This window comes from Crassostrea angulata, chromosome 1 (genome assembly GCF_025612915.1).
Source record: "Crassostrea angulata isolate pt1a10 chromosome 1, ASM2561291v2, whole genome shotgun sequence".
Taxonomy (NCBI): domain Eukaryota; kingdom Metazoa; phylum Mollusca; class Bivalvia; order Ostreida; family Ostreidae; genus Magallana; species Magallana angulata.
The window spans coordinates 26,104,032-26,129,747 of NC_069111.1; the positions used below are offsets into that span (position 1 = coordinate 26,104,032).

The 25,716-nt window shown below is 34.1% G+C and overlaps 3 protein-coding genes across 4 annotated transcripts; 2 read left to right on the forward strand and 1 right to left on the reverse strand.

Annotated features, from left to right (window-relative positions):
• The first annotated feature begins 1,396 nt into the window (after window positions 1-1,396).
• On the forward strand, window positions 1,397-11,457 carry LOC128180247 (uncharacterized). The gene is made up of 10 exons (XM_052848179.1): window positions 1,397-1,586; window positions 2,797-3,009; window positions 6,084-6,220; window positions 6,370-6,511; window positions 6,773-6,892; window positions 7,259-7,447; window positions 7,547-7,642; window positions 8,179-8,340; window positions 9,287-9,371; window positions 10,073-11,457. Exons 1-10 carry the CDS (start codon window positions 1,529-1,531, stop codon window positions 10,146-10,148), a joined length of 1,278 nt encoding a protein of 425 aa, XP_052704139.1. The 5' UTR covers window positions 1,397-1,528; the 3' UTR covers window positions 10,149-11,457.
• LOC128180230 (uncharacterized) lies at window positions 11,242-15,419 on the forward strand. 2 transcript variants are annotated; one of them, XM_052848162.1, is made up of 10 exons: window positions 11,242-11,359; window positions 11,498-11,689; window positions 12,356-12,471; window positions 12,569-12,707; window positions 12,940-13,059; window positions 13,165-13,359; window positions 13,890-14,009; window positions 14,121-14,171; window positions 14,433-14,526; window positions 14,699-15,419. In XM_052848162.1, the coding sequence occupies exons 1-10, from the start codon at window positions 11,305-11,307 to the stop codon at window positions 15,294-15,296; spliced, it is 1,680 nt and encodes a 559-aa protein (XP_052704122.1). In that variant the 5' UTR covers window positions 11,242-11,304; the 3' UTR covers window positions 15,297-15,419. The 2 variants fall into 2 exon arrangements, with proteins under 2 accessions (XP_052704122.1, XP_052704127.1); XM_052848167.1 differs by lacking the exons at window positions 11,242-11,359; window positions 11,498-11,689 and adding an exon at window positions 11,760-11,867.
• Window positions 15,407-25,071, reverse strand: LOC128180253 (cadherin EGF LAG seven-pass G-type receptor fmi-1-like). Its single transcript, XM_052848217.1, has 17 exons — window positions 24,911-25,071; window positions 23,496-23,561; window positions 23,189-23,353; window positions 22,709-22,790; window positions 22,183-22,349; window positions 21,844-22,008; window positions 20,911-21,035; window positions 20,612-20,786; window positions 19,716-19,874; window positions 19,466-19,597; window positions 19,245-19,367; window positions 18,817-19,008; window positions 18,308-18,495; window positions 17,733-18,150; window positions 17,465-17,622; window positions 17,163-17,332; window positions 15,407-16,649 (listed from the first exon to the last, which is right to left on the reverse strand). The coding sequence occupies exons 1-17, from the start codon at window positions 24,984-24,986 to the stop codon at window positions 16,436-16,438; spliced, it is 2,775 nt and encodes a 924-aa protein (XP_052704177.1). The 5' UTR covers window positions 24,987-25,071; the 3' UTR covers window positions 15,407-16,435.
• Window positions 25,072-25,716: the final 645 nt, after the last annotated feature.

A 25,716-nucleotide genomic window follows, 5' to 3' on the forward strand; every position in this document is an offset into this window, starting at 1 on the left:
AACAGAGATAAACTTAGTCTTAATCTGTTTACTCACTCTGGTATACACATGCATGCAAGTGTACATATAAGGTTTACATTTAAAAGGTGTATATATTCGCGAGGCTTGCATCATCGTTTTCCAACTTTGAAAAAATATCAATTCGGGTCATTAAGTGACTGACTCAAAAGCTTCATAATATAAATCAAATTGTATGAGATAAATAGAACATCTGTAATTGTGTGATTTTATATTTGCTGTATCCAAGTCCTTGAAATGGTTATATTCGCTCGGCTAGCCTCACGAATATATATATACCCCATTTCAACTCGTTGAATAAAGCAAATATATCAAAATCACACAATATAGATATCCTCTATATCTATAAGAACTTTAACAGAACGGTGTGCCCAGGAACGCGGCGGAAAGTATAGGACGAGTAACATGTAACCATCGGGCAGATGCTTTGGATCTGACAACTTTGGTTAAAAGTGTGGAAATACATATGCGTACACTAGCGGTTTTTAATTTCATACATTTAAAAACTACGACAGAGTGGTTGTAAACCGTAATTCAACACCCCCCCCCCCTTTCAACTTCACCGTTTTATGCATACATTATTTATTCATACCGACGTAGAACACAATCTGTTCATTGCTTACAAATTTATGTTCCCTTCGCCCCCTTCTTAATCGCATATTATTTTTTTACTTAATATGATCTAACTGTTACTTAATATATTAACCAGAGATGTCCGATGCAAGGTGTCTGCCCGCGATGAATAGAACCAATTCTTAAACTATACAAACTAACCAAAGTTTCCGAATATACATTGGAGCAGCCCCCCCGCAACTCCGGCAAACAAAATGGCCGCCATCCCAATCCCCCCAACCCCCCACTAAAATTTCTTTTCTGGATCCGCGCATGGAAATTTTTATTAAATGACGAGGTATTATTTGAAAATAATAAGTGACATAATGAGATATTTTGTCTGTTCATATGTTACAATCAATTTTACGTGTGAAGACAATTGAACAAATCATCAGATCGATTATTCTTCAAATATAAGTAAAGGAAAACATAGTTTTTTTTCGATTATCATAAAACAGATTTACTTGAAATATGGATGCGTATTCGGAAAAATCACATCATTTGACTTCCGATGTTGACCCAGAACGTGCTCACATCTTCAAACCTTAGTCTTCATCCTTCGCCATCAGCGTTCATTCGTTAGGATTTTTTGTGAATTATTTATGAGTGACTGTGGAAAAAAGTCATTAATTAACTTAATACACCAAAATATTTCACCAGAACAAAGCTCGGTATTTTCCCGGTGATTGATTCCTGCAATAAAAAATCTGCGTCAGGTCGGTATGTAAAATTTTGTTGTCGGAATGAATCAAAGCGACGTTATCAAGGTCATACGGCGATATCGTTTTGTAAGGTAAACATACACAACGCAATTTATCTTTCTTTGGATAAAAGCTACAAGGAGAATTATTTACCGTTTGTTTACCTTTCCCGGGTCGGTTATACATTGTTTGAGATAATGGTCAGGCAGTCTTTCGACATTTTGAAAGTGATCTTCTCTTTATTATTGGCAAAAGGTAAGAAATAGTTTGCACCTGTGCAGTTTGATTTTGCGTTTTAGCATTTCATGTCTGATATATGTGCAGGGATAGGTAAATACGCCTCATCCGTGACGAGATGTTACTAGTTATAAGAGGCGTGCTATACATTACATAAAATGTCTATTTTTTAAGGTTGAAAACTGAGTATGTCTTGTCTTTACGTTGTCCAGATCGTAATGGCCCTCCAGATGCGTTATAACACTCAACAGTTAAACTTGTGACAGCACTTAGAAAAAAAACCCACCGATATTACCTGTAATACTGTGGTTTCATTAATATTCAAGGGTATCAATTTTCGTGGATAAAGTGAAAATCACAGTTTCAGGGATACATAAATTCATGGCCAATGTCCTATCAATATAAAATGTTGATAAAAATTGCACTTCAATGAACATTTAATTTCATGGATCAACTTAACAACGAAATCCACGAAAACTGGTATTCAACGAATATTGATGAAACCACAGTAGCATTAATTAACTACTTTGTAACAGTTTATGGAGTAGATAGTATGGGAACTGCTTTTCCCGGATGTCTTTTGATTATCCACTGCTACAACCATCATACAGCTTCAGCTGTACATTGTGTAGAACTGTTCATTGCTGTCAGAGTGTAGCTTTAGCTTGTATCTACAACACTTCATCTTGTTGAACATTTAAACAAAGTTAGAATACAAAACAAAACTGCGTTAAATAAAACCAAAAGCCTCTATATTGCAGACTGATCACTGATGCAAGGAGGGCGCTAGGTAGCGTGCAAAGGACCATGCTTTTTACACATACAAGTTTATGTCTTTATTTGCTGATGAACAAGATGGCCACCCCTCCCTTCTCCCTCCTATATTGTCACTATATATACCGATTTTTAGCAAGAAATGGAAATAATAATCAACACCTATACACAGAAAAACATTTTCTTATAAGGTGAAAAAGTGTAAAATGAGCATTTTTCCGGGGCGATATTTGACGTCACATTGATTATTTCCTATTTGAATCGACGCTTTAAAAGTTGCTTGACAATATCTAGCATGTAGGAGAATATAGGAGATTAATTTACCTATTGTACAAGCTTCTTACAGATATATATAATCCGAACATGCGTACATGTACATGTACTAGACATCTTTTGGAATTCGTCTCTTATCTTGTGACCTTTGCTAACAATACAAACCCTGATATTTTTGCAGTGACTGTCGTGACGTGTTCTACATTTGTCTCTACCCTCCAGCCCCGTTCTGATTGGCAGAGTGCACGCATACACTGTAATGACAATTATAGCGGCTCAATACTCGGCAAGGAGGCTCCGAAACTACTACTGAATCACGTGACTTCCTTTGAGCCTGACGAGTACCTTTGGACTAATATATATCACGGATTGTCACCTTGGATTATATACAAAGGTGGGCTTTTTGTATAAAAAAAAATTAACAAGATTAAAAAACACGCATGCTTTAATCTGATTAAATTGTATGTAAGATACAATTATTGTGTGTGCATCCGTGTGTCTGTGTGTGGTTGTAATGTGCGTGCCTGTGTGTGTGCGTGCAGATACAATTAGCTGTGTCGGAAGAAAACTGTTTTTAAAAAAACACCTGCATAAGCATACCAGCATTATTTCTTCTGATGCGATATATATTCTAATGGAAATGATCAATGGCAACGCGTTATTTAGGATTTTTAGTTGATTTTAATACATATTTATCTACACTCAAAAATCGCTGGCTTTTTAAATTACTTTCATTTGTCCACATGTCTGTTTGCCTATGAAATTGAATGTTCTTCGATAAATACATGTACATCTTCTTCCAAAGCATTTCGCCTATTTCACCAACTCTAAGCAAAAATCAGTCTTTGGTGAGGGGCTTCTAAATAATCCATTATCATACGGGAGATAATCAAGCAAATATAGAAATGGGATTTTTAAAAAAAAATATTCCCAAGACAAAAAGATTTTTACATAAGCTAGCCTATATTTGTTCAATTTATGATTGATCCTGGGGTCAGGGAAAGGTCTTTATGGGACTTAATAGAAATAAACTGAAAACAGTTTGTTGGCTATTCCGTATGTGAATAACTAAAATGGTTTGAAACTCTTTCTGCTATGTATAAAAAACCGAATGAAAATTTTGATAAATGTCAAAACAATTCAATTGCAAGTGGTACGATCAGGGCATTCAAAGAATATTTTGTGAAAAAACTTTATAGAAAATTAATACCCATGGAAACCATGATAGTTAAGAAGCTTTTGAAAATTTCCTAAGGTTTTGGAAATCGCGCTGAATAAGTATAAATTTTGAAGAGGCAACTATTTTCACAATTTTTAAATCTTAAGATAGATGACAAGCAAGAACTGCGTAACAAAGGTATTAACAAAGGACTTATGTATAACTTAATGTCGCTTTATCACGCGCCGGTGGGAGTTTTGAAATTGATGAATTATAAGTGTGTGACGCGATTAAAAAACATATGATGGATATTGATGATGGAAAATCTATATAAAGAAGACTTGACAAATTTAAATAGGAAATATTTAAAGGAAAATTTTGGAAAAGATGAGACTTTTCAAGTTAAACTATATGCCCTAATAAACACCGAAAAAGAAGATATAGTTTTAGAATCTGAAGAAGATGGAATCTATGTAATTTGTAGAAATACATGAACCATTGCGAATAATTCTTTTTTGGGAGTTGATTTTAATCAACTCTTCTATGCAGTTACTCTGGCAAACCGAAACTGAAACAGTGTTTGGACCTAAGCACAAATCATCACCGCTGACAAGAGTTAGTTCTTGGAAAATAATCGATAAATTCGATGTAATGTAAGCTGAAGCATTTTTTTAAAAGGAAACCTATTTAGAAATATCTAAGAAATAGTCAGATTTTAAATAGTACGAACAATTTTGAAGTTTTTTGCAGTCGTATGTATTCCTACGCCAGAGTTAAATAAACGGCTGTCTACGTACATCTCCGACAAGCAGAGAGTCAGTCTATATTTAGAGGTCACATCATCGAGCTATCACGTGACCTGGTATCTCTTACTTGTCGGAGATTAACGGAGACAGCCGAGCATCTGGTTGAACGAGACTAGAGTTCATTATTGGTTGGATCCATACACTTTTTGAAATATTTCGAATACCGATAGATAGTTTGATGAAATCAATTCTATTTTTAAATATTACACAACATGATTCATAAGAGGTTTTCTCGAAATTCTTGTCGGAAAAGTCCGAGATTCCATATTATAGATTATAACTACTTGCCAAGCAAAATAACATATCGTTGATTTTAAGATAGATAATAATCGATAAAATCAACTCCCTTCAGTACTTCAGTACTTAGATTTTTTTTAGTTCTAAAGCAAAAAAGGGCTTTTGTTTGATTGATATAAAAGCATTAGCTAATATCATAACATTCATGCCACAATAATATGGACTATAATAATATCGTATTTTACCCAAGCATATGAACGGTCGATCGCTGTCACGTGATCGTGCTATAAATTCTGTTATAAACCTTACTCTATTAAAAGAGAGAAATAAATTTCACTATTCTAAAAATAGATTTTCATGACAAGAAGCTGGTTGTGACATGTGCGACTTTGTAATGTCACAATAGCGAAATCAACCCCTATACATTATGAATCAAATATTTCACTGTTATACTCTTGAAGAGAACTAGTTTTAATTTGATTTATCATAATAAAACAAGTATAGCCTTTTGTTATCGGTCAATATTATATAAATAGTGCCTGTTTGGGAGGGTAACAGTTGAAATTGACACCCCGAGAAAACCATTGTCAACCGACGCGAAGCGGAGGTTGACAATGGTTTTCGAGGGGTGTCAATTTCAACTGTTATCCTCCCAAACAGGCACTATTTATTTTGTTATACTGAATGTCTTTTTTAAAATTTTAAAGAAAATTTTACTGCTTTTATATAGGAATATCGTGAATTCTACAGCGAACCGTACGCGCATAATTTTCGCGCATGTAACATTTTTTTAATGTTACCCGTTGCCAAGTGCGTTGCTAACGCTGAGGGTAATATAAAATATTATTAACTGCGTCTTAACCAATCAGATTTCAGTATTTAACATGAAAGTATAACAAATGGTTTTATAGACCTGCATGGTATAATATCTAATATAATATTTTTATTTTGTGTTTTATTAAATATCAATAAAGTCTTACTATACTAGAATTCAAAACTTGAAAATACAACCATTATAGCCTTTTGCATGGTGAGAGTATATTAACCTTGGACTTCGTTCTCGATCGATATACTCTTATAAAATATAACGATGTATAATCTCATCAAAAGGCTATAATGGTTGTATTTTCAAGTTTTGAATTCTAGTAAAATAAGACTTTATCGATATTTAATGAAACACAAAATAAAAATATTATATTAGATATTATACAGTTATAGCTTTAGAACATGATAAAAAAAATACAGTCATTAATGTGTTGATTTCAGGTTGTTTTGACAATACGAAAATTACACCCTCCCCGCCATATCAGATAGTACCGAATGAATCCGACCAGGCGGGAACAACGACGGGTTCCTGCTTCCGGTCATGCTCCAAACTCCGGACTCCGTATTTTGGAATTCAGGTTTAATTTGTGGCCATGTAATATTGAATATTACTTATAACACTAATGTTGAATAATCAGTGGAAATTAACATTGAATGACAAAGAATGACAAATGTTAAAAGCATAAAAAAAAATAGCATCGATCAAAATTTCATATTTTTTTAACAGGGTAAGCAATGTTTCTGTTTAACCTCCCTGCAACACTTCGTGAGAAACAGCAGTCAGTGTACTTACAGCTGTGCTGAGAATCTAGCCAAATGTGGTGGTCCAGATGCAATCAGCTTGTACAAAAGCTGTAGGTATATGATAGGTATATCAGTTTAAAATGTCATTTACGATTCAAACAAAAGCATGAAAATGGTATGGAGACTTAGTTTTGTTTTATGTATTAAACTATAAGGAATGAAATTAATTCCTTAAATATATGCATTCTTTCTTCTTTCTTTATTGGTATGAACCACGTAATATACATGGTTATGCATTCTTTATTGGTTTCTTATTGGATACCTACACTTAAAACAATTATGAATAAAATCGTTATATATTCTAGATTATTTTTCTTTCCATTCAGATCTTCCTTCTAAAAAAGATATGCACGAAAATCGACAGTGTGCAACAGTCACGTGTGATCAGTCGGACAAACACTTGTACCGCGCTCATAGATGCTCCAATCAATTCCAGGCTCTGTGTAGTGAGTGCACTTTAGAAATTGAAGATACAGATGCTGTATACACCCGTTTTATTTCCACCCCTTCGCCCTCCTTGTCGATCAGCAGGCGAAGTTAAGACCTAACGAATTAAAATGTCACAAATTATCTCTCTTAAATACATCTGTGTTTGGGTGAATTCAACACGGGGTGAAAACTTTTTCAAGTGAAGAAGAACGAAAAAAGCACGGGGCGAAAATAACCCTGTAAACAAACATTGAAAACTAATTTACTCATAAAAGGTTATTCGAAATCATGGTTGTCTCAAAAAAGTTCATTAAAGTCCTAATCTACAGTTAGAATTTGCATGTACTAATGTTTATAAATATCATAATTGTATCCTTCTAAAGGCAATGGCGACATAAGTCCTGAAAAAGTATCATTAAAGAAAAGCAGACAATTCTGCAGCCAAAGAAAATCGCAAATTGTAAGTGATGACGTAGACCAGGTTTGCCAAGGTGTCGTCATTGACAACGTCACGCAGTACTGGATGGATTTACACCGTTATCCAATAGGCCCGTTCGAAGCTGAATTCAATGGTAACTATAAGGAACGAAGTAACGTTGTCACAATCTATCTGTTAACTTGGGATAAATTCGAGATTTTTATTAAATTGATTTTTTTTTTTACTTTTAAAGAGACTGTGGGACTTCCATTTTCATGCACCAAATACAGCAATGAGACCTATGCCGAGACTTCTTGTGAGGAGGAATACCCTTTTGTGTGTGTTGTAGGTAATGGTTGGATTAAACATTAATTTTCTTATTTGTTTATCCTCGATTATATTATGAAAATGGTATTGCCTTTATGTATTTAGAGCTGTTTAAACAAGATCTTGGACTAGGCAGTACGTTACAAACTCCAGTTTGATGAAAGCGTAATGGTTAACTGTCCAGTCATTGGCTAATAGATATGAATACATTGAACGCATGCGCAATGACACTTGTTCGGCCTCATCCAGGGCTGTATATTTCAGTTGAAATACCGTCAATTTTACACTACAAATCTGATCTTGGGTAAACAAAATTCTATGAAAAATAATGAGCTTTTATTTGCAAATTAAAAGACAGGATGTAAGTGTTTTACAACTTGTTATATAATGGGCAAACTAGATTATTACTCCCCACCGAAAGATCAAGCTCTTGTTAAAACGGCTAAGGCTTTACAAAGCTTTGAAATTAGTTCGATGTGAATTTACAAAATTTATTTCCGAAAACAATTCTTTCTCACATCTATATATAATGAGTTACTGCAATTTTTGCACCAAAAGATATCACTGAAACAAATGCTGAGTTGCTGTGCTCAAGCGAGAAACAAAAAGAAGTACAAGGCTATACAGTAAAAGACTCTCAGCTCGTCGCTGTCACTATGAAAACCTTGTGTGATGAAGTTATTCCGCCCGTAATGTATCTAAAATACCTCTCTTATTCAGGTGAGTGGATTTATATATAGTTTCTTCCTGTAGAGTAAATTTAGTTTCAAGACATGTTAAAATGCAATCTTATTGAAATTAGAAGCGGTAGCGGATTCAGAACGTCTAATTTTAATAAGATTGTGTTAAAATGATGCAGACCATACTAGTACATTGTTTCATATAATTATATTTTATATAATGTGTCTTTTCGAGACGCATATTCTGAGTTTACTAGTTAATTGCATTTATTTAGTCATACATTAACACATTTATGTCTGTTCCACATTAACAGATATTATTTAAGAATCCAAAATCAGGCAAAATACTGAAGACATCGCTCACAAAAGTATCAATTTTATGACATTTTTCTCTTTATTTTCTGTGAGGTCTTCTTGAGTACAGAGCAACATTGAATCTTTTTCACTATAGAGAAAATGAATTCTGAAGGTTCTATTTTTTTTTTACTTTATTCCAATAAAGAACTGTATACCCCTCAAATGGCTCCATATTCATATGATATTTGGTCGTAGAAACATGGTTTTAAAAACTTAAATTTGTATAATATAAAGTTTGCAAAGGTTATACTAAGTATATCACAAAGGAAGGCAGTGATACACATTGAATAGAATTGATATTACTTCCGATGTGTCCCTATGTAAATAGCATCATTTATCCGGTATTTACAATTTGAATATTTAAAGATAAATGACATGTTTGATAACGAATGTTTTAAAGACACCCAGACATTTTTAACAACACCTTTCGATTGTTATTTCAATTTTTTTTATTCCTTTAGCTGTGTATTTTCATTAGGTTTGTTTCAAATTTAGTCTCTGGTTTTAAACATGAAAAGTGATTGACAAACGATGAGACAAACGAACCAATAAATAGACAAGCAGAAATTAGCTAACATATCTCAGACAACAGTGTGTATGATAATGAATGTTTGACCACGCCCTTGTAGGTGTGATCGGGCTGTCAGTGAGTGGTGGATTAGTACTGCTGGGCTGCTGTATAGTGTCACTCATATGTTGCAGTAAAAGAAACAAGTAAGTTCTTCTAATTCATCCATATGGTAAATACAAAAAACATCTTCGTTTGTTCGAACTATTAGAATACATAATCGAAAGATTAAAAGTAGCAGCCTCGTATAAAATGTAAATTTAATGCTTAGTGTTCTGATAAGTCCAACTTTTTTTTTTTTGAAAAACGGTTTATCTTTTGAATCTACATATTTGATATCTATGTATGTTATTGTTTCAAAGATATTTCCATGTAAAAAAAAAAAAGGGCCAATAATTTTTTTTAAAATGTTAATATTCTTGAGACCTTTAGTATTTTATCAAGAAAAAGAGGCTGGTCTCTTTATATAGTGGCCAAGAGACTCGTTAAGTCTATTACAAATAACTCTAAAACGATAAAGATTTTGTAAAGCTTTATACAAGCAAAGTTGCTTATTATAACATTAACTATCTAAAAAAAAAAAAGCATTGCCACGCCCATTTATTGCGTAATTAGGGATATTTAAGGGTACGAATATTTTTTGATTTTTGTGATGAGCTGTATACGTTAAAAATGAAATCACGTTTTTAAATGATATTGGTGATCCTATATACATTATCTGAAAGTTATGGTGGTATGTATTTTTATCGGTATTTTATTTTATCGTTTCTAAATGTACATCAGACGGAAGACCTACTCGTTACTCGTAACGGAATCTTATCTAGTTTTTATCTTATTATTGTAACAGGAAACCAAAGGAAAAGCCACACACGGAAATGACAAAAGTTCAATATTCACCAGTGAAGAAGACCGAAAAAGTTTGATGTAATCTGAATAGAAACAAAACTTCTGCGAAGGGGATAGAAAGGACTCTGATCTGAAGCTAAGAAGAACACAACTCCTCGTCTTTAGAGAGAACTGCTGCAATTCATTTCTCAATTATTATAGTTTCTTCAATAATGGACTACAATGACATTTACTCAAAATGCCAACAAATAACTTGATGATAATGAAAAACCATCCACTGTATATCGATTATAACTTTTTTTTTCAATTTAAAAACTAGGTAAGTGACCTACTTTTTGGGTACATGTAAGTAATCTTTTAAAATAGAGGTAATTGTATCAATATGAAATATTGATAAACAAAACACAGTGAACGACCGACGTTGTTGCTAAATTTAAAAAAATGGTTTTGAGCAACAATTTAAAAAACACAAAAATTTCAGTCCGGATTTTAACTATCAATTTTCAAAAAACTTCGCATCTTGGTTTCATTTTGACAAACTCTTAATGATAATAAGGATAAAACATGTAAACTCTGACTATATATTGACTTTATTCTGCTGGCATTAAAATTGTATGGGGTCAATGATTAAATTTTTGTGAAATGCTGTGTATTGATGCTTTAGATCATTTTTCAATTTCTTTCGCATTGCATTGCATACAATCTGAAGGGATAAGTTGAATGAAAATAACAGAATATCTGTAAAATCATAATGATAACATCAAAACCTAACTAACTGCTTGTTTTAGCACAAAATGGAATGAGAAAAATTACAGAATTTCCTTTGCTTGTCACATGTCCGTTTTTGTTTAACCTAAATCCATATTATAAACAGATTCAATTATATATCAATATTAATTCATTTTATACATATATACTAAGTGTGTTTTAAAAAATTATTCAAGTCATTGAACTAAATACCAATTTGAATTCGACAACTTTAAGCATTGAGTAATAAACATCTTTAAAATATATGGAGTAAACCGTCACAAAAGATACTGTATTAATATAACGTCAATACGCCAACGAATTTATCTGTATCCATATGCATTGTAAACATCCTTACTCAAATATTAGTGGACCTACTAAATAATACACATTGTCTATGGTTTGTGATAAATTCAATGTTATCTCGAGATTTGTTGTGTCGTTATCAATCAGATTGAAACAATGAAATCATGATTGTCTTTCGGGATGTACTTGTTTTACAACATTCTCGCTTTGTTTGTATTTTTTTACTTTCCATACGGTGAGCAATACTCTTTTTTAACATAAGGTCAAAGACCTTTTAATATTGTGATTTTAGTTTTGTATAACATTGAAAAATAAATTTTATATTAAGCATAATGTGTGTGAGTTCTTTTAAATTCTATTGATATGTACACAGAAGCAATAGGCGGATTTGTTTTTTCGAACACACCACTGACTTATAGACAAGCCATACAGACTTGTGAAATTGTTTACAACGGCAGACTTGTAAGAGAGTCGGACATCGGTCATCTAGCTCATCAACTTTCTGAGAACATCAACTATTGGTCAGATAAATACACATCACTTTCCGATTGGATCAACTATGAAGGTTGGTTAACAAAAAAGTACAAGTATTATTTGTATAACTGGCTATAAAAGTACGGCACAGCATAGTCGGTGGTTTTTAAGGGTCTCGAATTCAGCCAAATGGGGTGTACAAGCTATACCATTAATTTTGACGGATAAAATTTTGCTGAAAAAAGAAACAGATACGGTAGTTTAAAAAGGTACGATATATATATATATATATATATATATATATATATATATATATATATATATATATATATATATATAAAATATCTTTGGTGATTAGTGTTCAAATCTAACAGAAATTTGAATTCTTACAGGCAATATTTTGATTCCTGTAGAAAAAAAAAAATTTCTCCTTGGAATTAAATTTTTTTTTACGACGTTTTAAATTAAGAGGTAATCACTTCAGTAAAAACAAAAATAGATATAAAATTTTTAGGCAAGGGTCTTGCAAGGGAATATATGGTATGTTGGAAACCGCACTCAAACGGGTACTCATGTTGGCACTAGCATATTTTTTCTGCAGTGTTTGGTACACCCTTTTATCTTTTACTAATAAACAATTTTTGATTGTCAATGAGTTCATGACTAATTACTACCATTCTCTAACTTTCAATAATTTCATTTGGAGAAAAAATGCTAGATTCATCAATTTTATGTCTTTCTTTCGTTTTAATGACAGGCTGTTTTAATACCAGCGTTTTATCGATGGTAAGCTTTACTGACATCTTCGTGCAACCTCATACGGTCGCCTCCTGTTACGAAGAATGTCACTTCTCGACTTCATTTGGTCTACTGGTTTGTAGTTTACTTTATCTGTAATCTTCTTTTATGAAAAGTGGCTGGTGAAAAAAAAAGAACCATCAGTGCTTAGTTGTTCTCTCTCATACTTCAGAAGGAGAAATGTTTGTGTTTCAATGGAACCATTCCGACTGAAGACAAAGTAAACTCGTCCTTGTGCGGATACAGTTGTAGGGTGGCAGACCAAACGGAGAGTTGTGGTGGAGAAACAACTTTTAGTGTGTACTCGAAATGTAAGTCCAATACTAGTACTTAGCAAGATTACGTCATGGTGGTTATCTGGTCTCAGTTCTATTTATATCAGATTTTTGAGAGTTTTTAGTACATGGATATACATGTATCAAATGTACAAAACAAAACCAATCGAAACAGATGCAAATTCATCAAAAATGCACAACAAGATATATCCTTAAATGTTGTACTACTTGTTCCAGTCTACATTATGACTCCTTTATTACTTTTTAGTCGCGAAAGCAAATGATACACAAGTTCATCACAGAAGATGCAGCTATTACCGCTGTTCGAATGGATTTCTACAGCTGGCAGCAGATTACTGCAACAGTAGCCATACATATATATGCGGAGGTCAGAACTATGTTATTTGAATTCATTTTTGTTCTTTATTTGTTTAAACCCACCACCAGTGCATATTCTTTACGTACGAAAATAACCAAAGAACACAACCTTTAGGTGAAAAGTGCCCAATAAATGCAGAAATGGTATCGTATTTTTCTGCTGTTGAAAGATGCAGTAAGAATGGAAGCGTAGTCTACAACAATGATACCAAGGGACAGACGTGCGGTAACCAGGGACTGCTATGTAAACGGAAGGGGTTCTGGACGTCTATCCACCGTTATGAGAACCTGCGTTACCCGTCAGTTCATGGTACGAGGTAACATTCGGGGCACGAAACCCAGATTATTTTTTTTAAATACAAATTATGAATGCTTAGCAAATTGAGGAAAAAGTAAAGGTGTTTTTTTTCATTCGTTTATACAATATTGTATCATAAAAGGGTGCGACTGCAACGCCTCATGGTAAAAAGTTTATATCATTAGCGGTTGAGAGAGTTGATTTTTGCTTGTTTCATTAAGTGTTAGGGATGTGCATTTGTGACGCCTAATGTCGATTGGTCATCGGTGATCGTTTGTTTTTCATCGGTGTCTAATGAGAAAGTTATATCATTAAGCTGCGATTTATCATTAACAGTTGGAGATATCAACTTTTACAATTACAAAATGTAGTTAACAGTCAACTGCTAGAATTTACAGCAATTTTACAGGCGTTGCAATAGCAGCGCCTAATGAAATTTATCATTAAGCTGCGTTGCATCATTAACGGTTGTTATAGGGCATTGTTTGGTGTAACACTGTCCTATTCTGTATGACTGAATTATAATTAGTTCTTTATTTTAGGTTTAAGCCATGTTGAGACCTCTTATAGATGTCAAACTCTATTTGTTCAAAATGATTCGATTCAATCAAGCCTCATTTCATGTTTTTCAACGAAGAAACTACCATTCATTTGTAAAACAGGTTTGTCGATTTGCCAATCAACATTGAATACATTCTCTTTAAATATAAAACTATATTTTCTTCATTTTAATATTGTATTGCAATAAACAACAATTCATTTATATGCATCAGAGAAAGAAGCTTCTTCAAAACCACCTCATGAAGAGAATTTTTCCTCGAAAGGTACACATTTTATTATTTAGTCCGTATTGTACAAATATATCTGAAGAATCAGATGTAAATTTTTTTAACATTCTTAACAGTTTATATTAAATCTCCTGTAATTGTAAGGGGGGTACAGGTTTGAATGTTATTCATATTTCCTAAATATTCAAACACAATAAGGTTTGTGGTTTTTCCTGACTTTTTTTTGGTCTGGAAACCATTAATATTGATAATTTATTTTACTTTCAAATTAAAATAACAATCATTGGTGCATTTTAGTGTCATCAACTTCTGGACTGGTAGTGGGAGTTGTGATAATGTCGCTTATATCCACAATAAGCATGTCTGTTCTCGTTATCTTATCCAAGAAAAGGTTAGTGAACAGTTAATCAGAGGAATGTTTTTAATTCATATTAATCGAAAAGTAATTTATTTGATTTCAATAACCATATTTAATGTAATTATCTACTTTGAATACATATATTTCTATTTAAACATATTCTCGTAACATATATACCGTGTTTAAAAAAATTGTTTTATTAAAGATGTCAGAAAAAAATACAAAAACGGAGAACAACAAAAGTGACCTACAATAGCAATATGGTTTCTTTGGAAGACGCAATAGATAACGATGAAATTGAACGATGCGAAAAGCAATTTCAGCAAGAACACAGTGAGAATCAACAGCAGAGGTTTGCTATCTGTGAGGGTGCAGGTCACGAAAACACATCCGTTGAGTATGACTATGTAAAGAGTCCAAACAGACAATCAGACCATAATTTACCTAGTGACAACGCATACGATAACAATGAGGAAAACATGTATTACGAAATGTCCCAAGAAAATGACGAACATGATGACGTCATGTCAACACCAGAGGAAACGCGTGTTTCGCTTGGGATAGAGGTTTCGAGCAATGCGATTCCTGAACATTTAGAAGGGATTTACGATACAGCAGTGGCCAGTATTGTACACGAAAACACGCTTAAAAGGTCAGCCAATTTTGACGCAGAGAATGGACGTCAAAGCATCGATGTCTTGGATACGAAAGAACGATTTAAAGACGTTCCTTATGAACCAATGGATCCACCTGATATACAAAGAGATAATTACAAGGAGATGGCAGGGTTTTTAACTAACTAAAGGAGACTGATGTTACAATTAATTCATTAATTTTCCTTTTGATGTTTGATGATTTCCTGTATCAATATATTTGATATTTAATCATGAAAATAAATAAAACGACGATTAGAAATATTGATAACTTTTTATTGCGTGCTCACTGTTTTCTTTAATATATATCCTTCAGAAAACCTAAAGATTTTATTGATGTCGTGTTAGATAATCAAGACTATTTAACCAAGTAATTATGTACTAATTTGCCTTTCTTTGAATATATTATTTAGGATATAAGAAAGCGCTCTTTGGGTAGGAAGAGGTGATCAAATATGGTCAGGCATAATCAAATTTATCATAAAGCCCTACGAGCTTTATTGGATTTGATCACTTCCGTCGGTATTTGATAACCTCATAATATACAAAGAATGATTTCTTATTACTTATACGTATGTAATTTTCAGCTATTGTAAATATTTTAAAATAGTCATTGGTTAGATGTATTGGACGATACATTACAAAATTTGTTCGTATTGTTATCACAGACAAAGACACTGGAAAAGGTAAATATAACTAAATATTGTATAATACTGAAAATATTTTGTTTTTAAAAGCGCTATATATACCACGAAATCGTTTACTAAGTTCGATCTACGATTTTTGGAACATCATAACAAAAATTTGTCAGACATAATCTGTTATGTAAAATAATGCTAGAATTAAATTGTGTGAGATAGTGAAATATTACCACGGGGCCAAGATGCGTGGTCTTGAACTAGCTATCGGCAAAGCCTGGCTCTAAACCGCGTCTCTTGTCCCCTCGTAATGTGTTTGTTCTGTGGAATATTAATACAATTCTAAGATTCTAAACTTTAAAGAAAATATGACGTGTTGTAAAAGCAGTGTGCTCTAAAATACTTAAGTTTGAACAGTACGTAAATAATAGCATTTGTTTGCCTAAATAGTTTATTTTCAATTTATGTTTCAGAATAATTACGAGGTGTAATAAAGCTTAAAAACGCGAGCAGTGCACGATGAAAATTAAACATAAAAATAATAGATGGACACAAGTGCATATTTCTGATAATTCCTGTGTAACTATGATATTGAGCACGTCCATTAGTAATTTTTTTGGCATAGTCAAGCCATACAGCAGATTATTAGCATCATGTATGTCTCTCATCGTTGAATGTGACCATCCCATTTTCATCATTTACTAGATTTTTCTGCGTGTCCTTAGATTCATTGTTATTCTCTGTAGACTTGTTTCCCGAGGAAAAAGCACCCAGAAGATGGTTGATAGAACGTAGTTTTGACTTTGGTTGTTTCTTCATCAATCTGTCTTTGTCTTTGGTGTCTTTGAGTGATGTATTATTTCCCCTAGAACGAATAAAATAGATAAGTATACCATAATCCAATAATAACTACTCGGCCATTTCCGCTGGCGAAACAAAAAAACCCCGAGCGGAAATAGCCGAGTAGATACGATGGTATCACCAAATTACTTGAGGAATAAGGTATCATTCTTTGAGTATTATGAGTGATAATTTTAATCGGGGCGTGATCAAATCCAATAAAGCCCTTCGAAGGGCTTTTTGATAGATTTGATCACGTCCCGACCGAAATTATCACCTCGTAATACTCAAAGAATGATTTGTTATTATAACTTATATTTATATAACTTTAAGCCATCGAAAATTAAATATTTAAATATAAATAAGCAAACCCCGCTGGCCGCCCAATTTGGCGTCATTTGAAGTTATGGGTTATATAGTACAAGGCAAAGACACTGGAAAATGTAAATATAAAACCTTCTACTCCTCCCTGACTTGTGATCTTGGGCTATATAAAACCCATAAAGTTATCAATAATTTTAAACCACATTGTACTTACTTGGACTGATCAGCTTTTGAACCCTTTGGACAGTGGCGGATAGACACGATGACAATAAAAACAATCAAAGCTGCTAGCAACGCAAACGCAAACTCCAGCCAGACGACCGTCAGCGGGTCTTCCCAGAATTCCTTTGGCCGCTCTGTAGTTGTTGTAGTGGTCGTTGTCGTCTGTTACAGCGCCAATGTTGGGAAATAAAGAATTTAGTACAAAATGTTACATTCAGAAAGGTTTGTTCATGAAATTTCGTATTATTTCTATATTCTTTGTTATAATTGCTAAGAATATAAATATAAGCTTACTCCTGGGAATATTATAGACACGGTGGATGTAGCAGACAGGCCTCCGGAATCTCTGGCAATGAGTTTGAAGTCTATGATCTCCAGTCGTGAAAATTTTGATGATAGATCGTTGTTAACAGTTATATTTCCCTCCGCGTCTACGGCAAAATAATCATTACCTGACAAAAAAAATAAGAAGTGGGATATCTGTAAACTAGTGCCAGATGAATTAATTTTGATGAGTAGGAAACGGTTAAAATGTAATTCCAATTTACTATACTTCACTTACCAAAAGCTGACATATCAACACTGTATGTCACACCGCTGAAAGAAGCCGAGACGTCATTGTCAGTGGCTGAAAGGGTGACGTCACCTACACGAGTTCCTATTGGGTCCAAAGGATCGAGATAAAAGGTGAAAACTGGGGATTCAAATGTCGGAGTATTGTCGTTGACGTCATCAATGGTAATGGTCAGACTACTGACGTCTGTTAGTCCACCCTTGTCTCGGACCGTCACGTTACACGAGGTAGTTTCTGGATGCCCTGCATCGCGGTCAAAATCCCGACCAAGATACACATCGCCGTTCGATGAATCCATTTCAAAGAAACCGGTGTTGTAACCATTGCAGTCCAGAGTATAAAACGTAGTGTCTCCAGCGTCAGGATCATTTACTGTCAAACCAGGAGCGGATAATTTGGTTCCAGCCTTTTTTAAAAAATCCAACGAGATATTATAAAATCTCATATTAGTGTGGAAGCTGACCCATTTTGGTTCTTATTCGTTCAACACAATTGTTGATATATTAATATTTTTCTCATATATAGAGTTTTAAAAAGCCAAGCAAACAAAAATATAACCCTACCACGTCCTCATCACCGGTCACACTGTATGACGTCTGATGGAAACTGGGCGCCTCGTTTACGTCAATGACGTTGATCGTGACGGTGGCGGTGGCGGTATCTTTGCTATCGGTGACAGAAATAGTGAAGCTAAAACTCTTGGAAGCCATGGTCTCGTAATCTATGCTAGCCTTTGTCTTGATTACTCCAGCTGTAAATTATATTACATTGTAGCTTTTAAAAATCGATATTCTCTCTCTCTCTCTCTCTCTCTCTCTCTCTCTCTCTCTCTCTCTCTCTCTCTCTCTCTCTCTCTCTCTCACACACACACACACACACACACACACACACACACAATCACACACAAATAAATATCTGTAATATTTAAATACACGTATATTAATATGGAAGGAAATTTTGGTGTTGGTGAAACATTATACCGGTCGGTCAGAGGTTCAGTAAACATCTAATACAATCAAATGATGTATACAGAGACAGAGGATTCAGAGATTTCTTTCCATATTTCACTTACTACTGGATTCCAAATCGAAAAACGAAAGCCCAAGTGTGGGAGAACTAGTCCAGGAGAAGGACAGCGTGTCGCCGGCGTCTATGTCTGTGGCACTGACCACATACAAGGTGGTGCCCACCGGGCTATTCTCCACCACACCAAATACACCCAAACTACCATGCACATTGCTGAATTGGGGTCTGTCATTAATATCTACGAATCGAAGAAGGAAGCCCAATAATTGCATTGATTATGGTCTTGTAAACCTTGCAAATCAAGTATCAATTCAGTAATAGCAGGCAAAGAGTAGTAAAAACGAGATGGTCGCAACTGAATTTCAAAACAAAACATGAAGTCTATTCAACTTAAATTACTACGCTAAAAACATTGTAATTTAGCACAGAAGGCTTCGATATATATTGGTGATAAAAATTAATGTCGGGATATACCTTTGACATGTACACTCCACAATTTCCCGCCAACAGTTGTGTGTCCATCATTGGCTGCAATTATGACGTCATATCCAGGGGTAAAAACCGTGGAAAATGCCGAGGTGGACGTTATTTTCCCGTCTTAATACAAAATAAAACAACAAAATATTGAATCAATTTAAGTGAATGAGAAAATGTCGACTAGTGAAATTTTTTCGACAATTTTTTTAAGTAATTACTGCTTGCAATGCTGATTGGACAAGAGGCGGGGTCACAGGTGTAAGTAAAGGTCAGTCCATCCGTGTCGGTCACAGAAACCGTGTCCAGAACGACGTTATTCGATGTCGTCTGCTGGTCCTTTTCAATGTGCTCTACAAAAAATAATCTTCATTCTTATTAATTCATCAAATGAGTGTAATTTTTTTTTATATTAGAAAAAGAAAACAATGACCAATTAATTCTTTTTCCTGCTTCACTAAGGAGTCTTACTTGGCAGGTTGGTAAAGTCTGGGACGGCGTTCTTTTTGACAATGACCACCAGCTGTTCCACGTCGTGATCCTTGCCATCACTACACCGAACCAGCACGTCATATCGTTTGGTCGTGTCGTAATCAAACATCGGGTTAGCATTGGTATATATTCCATAATCTGTCGATTAGTCAGTAAAAAATAAGCTTGTGTCGAAGGATATCAATAAATCCCCTTTTTTTGGGGAAGAGGAGGGGAGGGGTCGTTGGCCCATCAGGCAAACGAATTGCATACCGCGCAATATGAATATCATTCTTATCTATAATTAATTGTTTGCAATAAAATTGTTTTATAATGTATTGTCGTTTCTTGATCTTTATCGGCTTATAATCATGAATAAATGTTATTCAAATAACAGATCAAGAGCGTATTAAATGCCGTTTTTGCAGATTTCGTACATTTCAATTTTGTGGTTTAATTCATTTGTCAGATATAAAAAAAGTCTTCTAATTCTCTTCATCTTGTCATTAGAACTGATTAAACTAATTATGTCCGACTACAATTTATTTAACCAAGGTTAGATATCAATATTAAGCGAAAATCTTCAAAGGATTCAAATCTCATAAACCTGTAGGCTAGTCTCATTCACTAAATCTTAATTGAATTTAACAATGTGCAGATCTAGAGGAAGGGTTGGGGTCCAAGAAAATTCAAATTTTGGTGAAATTACCAAAACTATACGCCTCGAACACCCCCTCCGCCGGCAAACTTATAAATATCCCTCGAACCCCCTCGATCCCCCCTTTGGAAATTTCTCTGGAACCGCACATGTTTGATATTTCAGTTTGTCTGAAGTTTGAAAACAAAGGGTAATATAAATATCAACAAATGTAAATAAAATCTCGTTAAATACTTACTCCCTGAACCCGTCGTTATCTCTTTGGCGGTAAAGGGGCCTCCAGCGGGTGAAGTGCTCGTGATTGTACAAGTAACAGCTTCCCCATCTGTTACCCCCAGGGTGTGGATGAGAGAGGAAGATGTATGCGTTTCTTGTATTTCATAGGTTGTGGGAAGAGATGTAATTACCGGAATCTGAAATGGCATCCAGGAATTATAAAAACCATCTCTCTCTCTCTCTCTCTCTCTCTCTCTCTCTCTCTCTCTCTCTCTCTCTCTCTCTCTCTCTCTCTCTCTCTCTCTCTCTCTGCACACGTACCTGATTTCTAACAATGAGAGTTAGCGTCGAGGTCGTTGATTTGCCGCACGAGTCCTCCACCTTGACAGACAGAGACTGGGTAGTGCCCGTCAGACTGCTGATCGAGGCAGACGTCTGCAGCTCAGCTAGAAACAGCCACACACAATTAATTTTTTTATTCATTTTTGGGGGCAAAAAATGAATCATGTTTATGCTTGTAAGATAGATTTGAAATAAATTTTTAAATGTAACATAACAGGTTTTTTTACAAAGATAAAAATAGAGTATTGAAAACAGATATGCATTTTCTCTCATGATGCGTGTGTCATGTTGTAAATTTTGAATTTACTGGGTGGGTGTAAATACAAAATGTCATGTTGTAAATTTTGTATTTACACCCACCCAGTAAATTCAAAATTTACAACATGACACGTGATTTGTAAACATGTAAATCAGTTATTTTACGAATTTTAAAAAAGGAGGCTGGATGCTCAACAAATTATGAGCATCGGATATTTTTGGCCATAAACTATGATGTAATAAAAAAATCAAAATATTTTAGCTTTTTAAAAATCTAAACATTTTTCTTTAGGTTTATATAAAGCTCTTCGTCTAAAGAAAGGTATATACTGTATAAAGGGTTATTTTCGCCCCGTGTTATTTTCGCCCATCCTCATTTGCAAACCGTTTCACTTCGTCTTGAACATGCTCCAGACAAAGTTCTGTTTATAAGAGAAATAGTAAGATAAGATATTGTAATTCGCCCAGTCTTAAATTCGCCGGCTCAGATCGAGGGCGAAATGGGCGAAAATAAAACAGGAGCGAATATTTCTCTGTATACAGTAAAACCTAAACATGTCTATAACCATCCAGGTATCTATAGGTTTCTATATAATTTATTTACATCAAGTTTAAAGCAAGCAAGCAAATCAATGGTGTTATCATTGCAGTAACCTGTGGATAGTGTAAAATAAGAAGATGGCGTCGGAAGTGTTAAGGAAATCCCGTCATAGTCAGAGTCGTCGTCCTTGGCAGACACTGCAAAGACTGATGTCCCGATCGCAATGTGATCGTAAACATGTATTGTCTGCGGGAGATTGTAGAAATATGGAGTGGCGCCTACAGCGACAGAGATTTCAAATCAAACATATTGCATGCAGAAATCTGGTTACATTAGTTGCAGATAATAGTTCAGTTAATGTGATGTTGTATGATTTTTGAAGAATCAGTAGAATTCATTTTTGCGATCACATCAAATCTGTATTAGCAGGGATTGTTTTGGGCATAACTCACTGTTTGTGGTCGTAGCTGTGATCGCATAAGCCCTATTATTGATTTTGTTCCCAACTCCAATTCCCTGAAAATTGAAGGTGTCCCCGACGTTGAACACTTGGTTCCGGATCCGGAATCCCTTTGGATAGTGTCCGGAACCGTCGCTATAGGCTATGTAATCCCCTTGCCTAAAAATAGAACAATTACTCATTTCAAATACAATATGAGTACATAATTATATCTATTAATTAGGCGCCATGCTTATTTTAATAACAATTATCAACTTGTCATGAATTAATTTTCATAAGCTACATGTAGTATTGTTTTTGTGATGACAAATCAAAAGTATTCCAAATTACAACGAAAGTCATAGTGAATAAAGCATTATCATAATATACACTGCAAGTCTGAAATAAATATTCTAAAAGTTATATATTTACCCCCATGGAATTATCTTTATCCTTTTTTAAACATATTTCCCATCATAAAATCTGAGAAATTAAGCGGAAAAAAATATTTTAAAAAGCCTAATGAAGGCGAACCTTACCAACCAAAAACGTCATTTTGTTTCACTGTGATCCTCTCTGACTCCGGGACCTCAAATTCAATAATTTCATTTTCAGCTCCAGCTGAGGAAATATTTCATATCATATATATATATATATATATATATATATATATATATATATATATATATATATATATATATATATATATATATATATATAAAACAAAAATTAAAAAATATTGAAACACGCATCTCTCTCTCTCTCTCTCTCTCTCTCTCTCTCTCTCTCTCTCTCTCTCTCTCTCTCTCTCTCTCTCTCTCTCTCTCTGTCTCTCTCTCTCTCACACAAACACATACATACACAATTTAAAGGTAAAACGGCAAGCATGCATGCATGCCGTGACGTTGACACCGTATACAACTTTTTGCTTATACAAGAACAAAACTGTGATAGACAGAAAACCAAACTACTTTCATACCGGTATACGATCCGATCAGTGTGGGGCGGGTAATACTTACATGGGACAGTGAATGTGTTTTCCCCCACCACTGTATAGGTGGTGCTGAATCGCCACACCTGGAATTTGACGGTGGCCGCGGTTTTCACCACAAAGGTCCACTTCTTGATCGCACCACAACAGTCAAACCGGTAGTAGCCGTCCTCGCTGGTTAAGATGGTCTTCGCTGTAAATGTTTGTTTGTTGGTTGTCATTCATTTGTCATATTGTACATTTTGTAATTAACACCCACCCAGTAAATTCAAAAATTTATAAAACGACACAGTACCACATTGTTGTTATAATGTGTAGACTCTTACTTTACTGACCTGCTTCGTTGGACGGTGTTTCAGAATAGGTGGAATTTCCGTATCCGCGGGTGGTCGTTCCGCAGTCTTCCAATGTAACGAAATTAAAGTGGTTGATTTCAAAGGATTAATACATAGTTGTCATGTACAAATTTTGATTCTCAAAAATCTAAATTTCTTGAAAGGACGGATGCTACGTTCCGTTTTTTGCATACATTACACCATTTATTCAAAAATATTTCATATAGCAAAGTACTGGTGTACTCGATTTTACAAATAAAGGGAAAATAGTATGCTATCGATAATTTTCCCTTTGAATTTGAATTCAATATTATTTCATTGCAAGTAAATATTTTAATGCTAACTCCCACTGACTTGGATCCGCCAAAGCGTGTCCACCAGCTTACTCTCATTTTTTGCTATTTCGGGCTTGTTTATCGAAAATGAAAGTAGGTTTGTTAATTAATTCTACAATAATTACGTATCAGGTAAAGTTCAACTATAGCTTACGGACATCACATACCACGTATTAAAATACCAAAGGTGTAAGCAGTTACTCTGGTGCTGGCATTTTTTTTTTATTTTATTGGCGAAAAGTATTAATTTATAAGTATATTTCTATATTGAACTTCGAACATTTTCTGAGGCCACAGTGTTGGTCTGGGGTCATGTTTTTAACAATTTAAGATCGTCACTATTTTTACAAACTTTAATGAAAATATTGGCATATCTGGTTTAGTGGTTCTTTTTGTGGACACAATCACGCCCTATTTTTACTGTTTCCTAATTTTCTCATTTTTAAAATTGTTTCGTCCTTTATTTTTACAATTTAAAATCCACTTACCATAACGATACTTTGTACCAAGTTTGGTTAAATTTGTTCCAGTGGTTCCAGAGAAGAAGTCGAAAATATGAAAAGTTTACAGACAGACGGACGAACGGACGACGGACAACTGGCGATCAGAAAATCTCACTAGAACCCTCGGTTCAGATGGGCTAAAACTATTCAGATAATGTGAAATCCGAAATAACCAAAATGCTCAACAAAGATATTAAAATAACTTTTTTTTTATAACAAAACATGTATACATTATCAAACCAGAAAAAAGTTAACGGAATAGAGACTTTCAGGAGGCTGGGTGGTTCACCAATTGCCAATCAGATCTACCTTAAATTTTAAGATCTGATTTGTTTAGCTATAAACTATTATTCCGTAAAGAAAAATTATATATTTTAGCTTTCAGATTCGAGTATTTTTCTATATCTTTTCACAGAATTCTTCCTTAAAAAGGTAATTAATACAGTCTAAAAATGGCCATAACTATTTAATTATACTATAAAATCTCAATAAATCATGCTTTTTAAAACACCGATAGTATACATGTACACACTAAACCCATTATGATGAAGAAGATGGAGTCAAAACTGTAACATACCTGCAGATAACGTTTGTCCGATAAAAACAGAGGAAAACAAAACCGAAAATATTATGCACACAAGTGCCATTATCATGCTTTAGATCGAAATCTTCATATTAACTAGCCCTATGTCTCAGAAAATTGCAAGACAAAGAAAGTGATTGGCTGGATGATTGACTTCGTTAAGTACGTAAACAATATATGCACTCACAATGTAGTATCAAAATTAAATGTCTAAAGAGTTTCAACTGTCTGAAAGAATTATACCCAAAAAAGACGCAGTCAAGCTTTAAATTTTCATTTTTTTTACTCTATTCAAGGTAAAGAGATGAACAAAGCAATGAAGAATAGCGCATGCTAGTGGTAGAATCCAGTCAACACATTTTACTGTGTAGGTTTCAGAATTTTCTATCCAATATTCATATTATGCATGACATAATTCATTACAATTAAATTGATTTGTAGTTTAAATCAATATTTGGGGGGGGGGGGGGGGGGGTCTGAAGAATTTTACAACAAAATTAGACCCCCAAATCGGATTGTATTATCCCATTGGATATGGATAAACTATTTTAATCATTTAAATCATATCACTGTTTAATTGAAATAAGATACATGTATTATTCAGTATTTTTCTCATCATTTTTTATTATTTTTTTTTTAAAGTGAATTTTAAATTGGCAGATATTTGTACCATATTTTGGTCAATAAATACCACTTCCCTCCGTGAAATATATAAATTTTCCAAATACATGTAATAATTCTACTAAAAGGGGGGGGGGGTGTATTTATATACCGGTACACATAATATTCCCTCATTATAC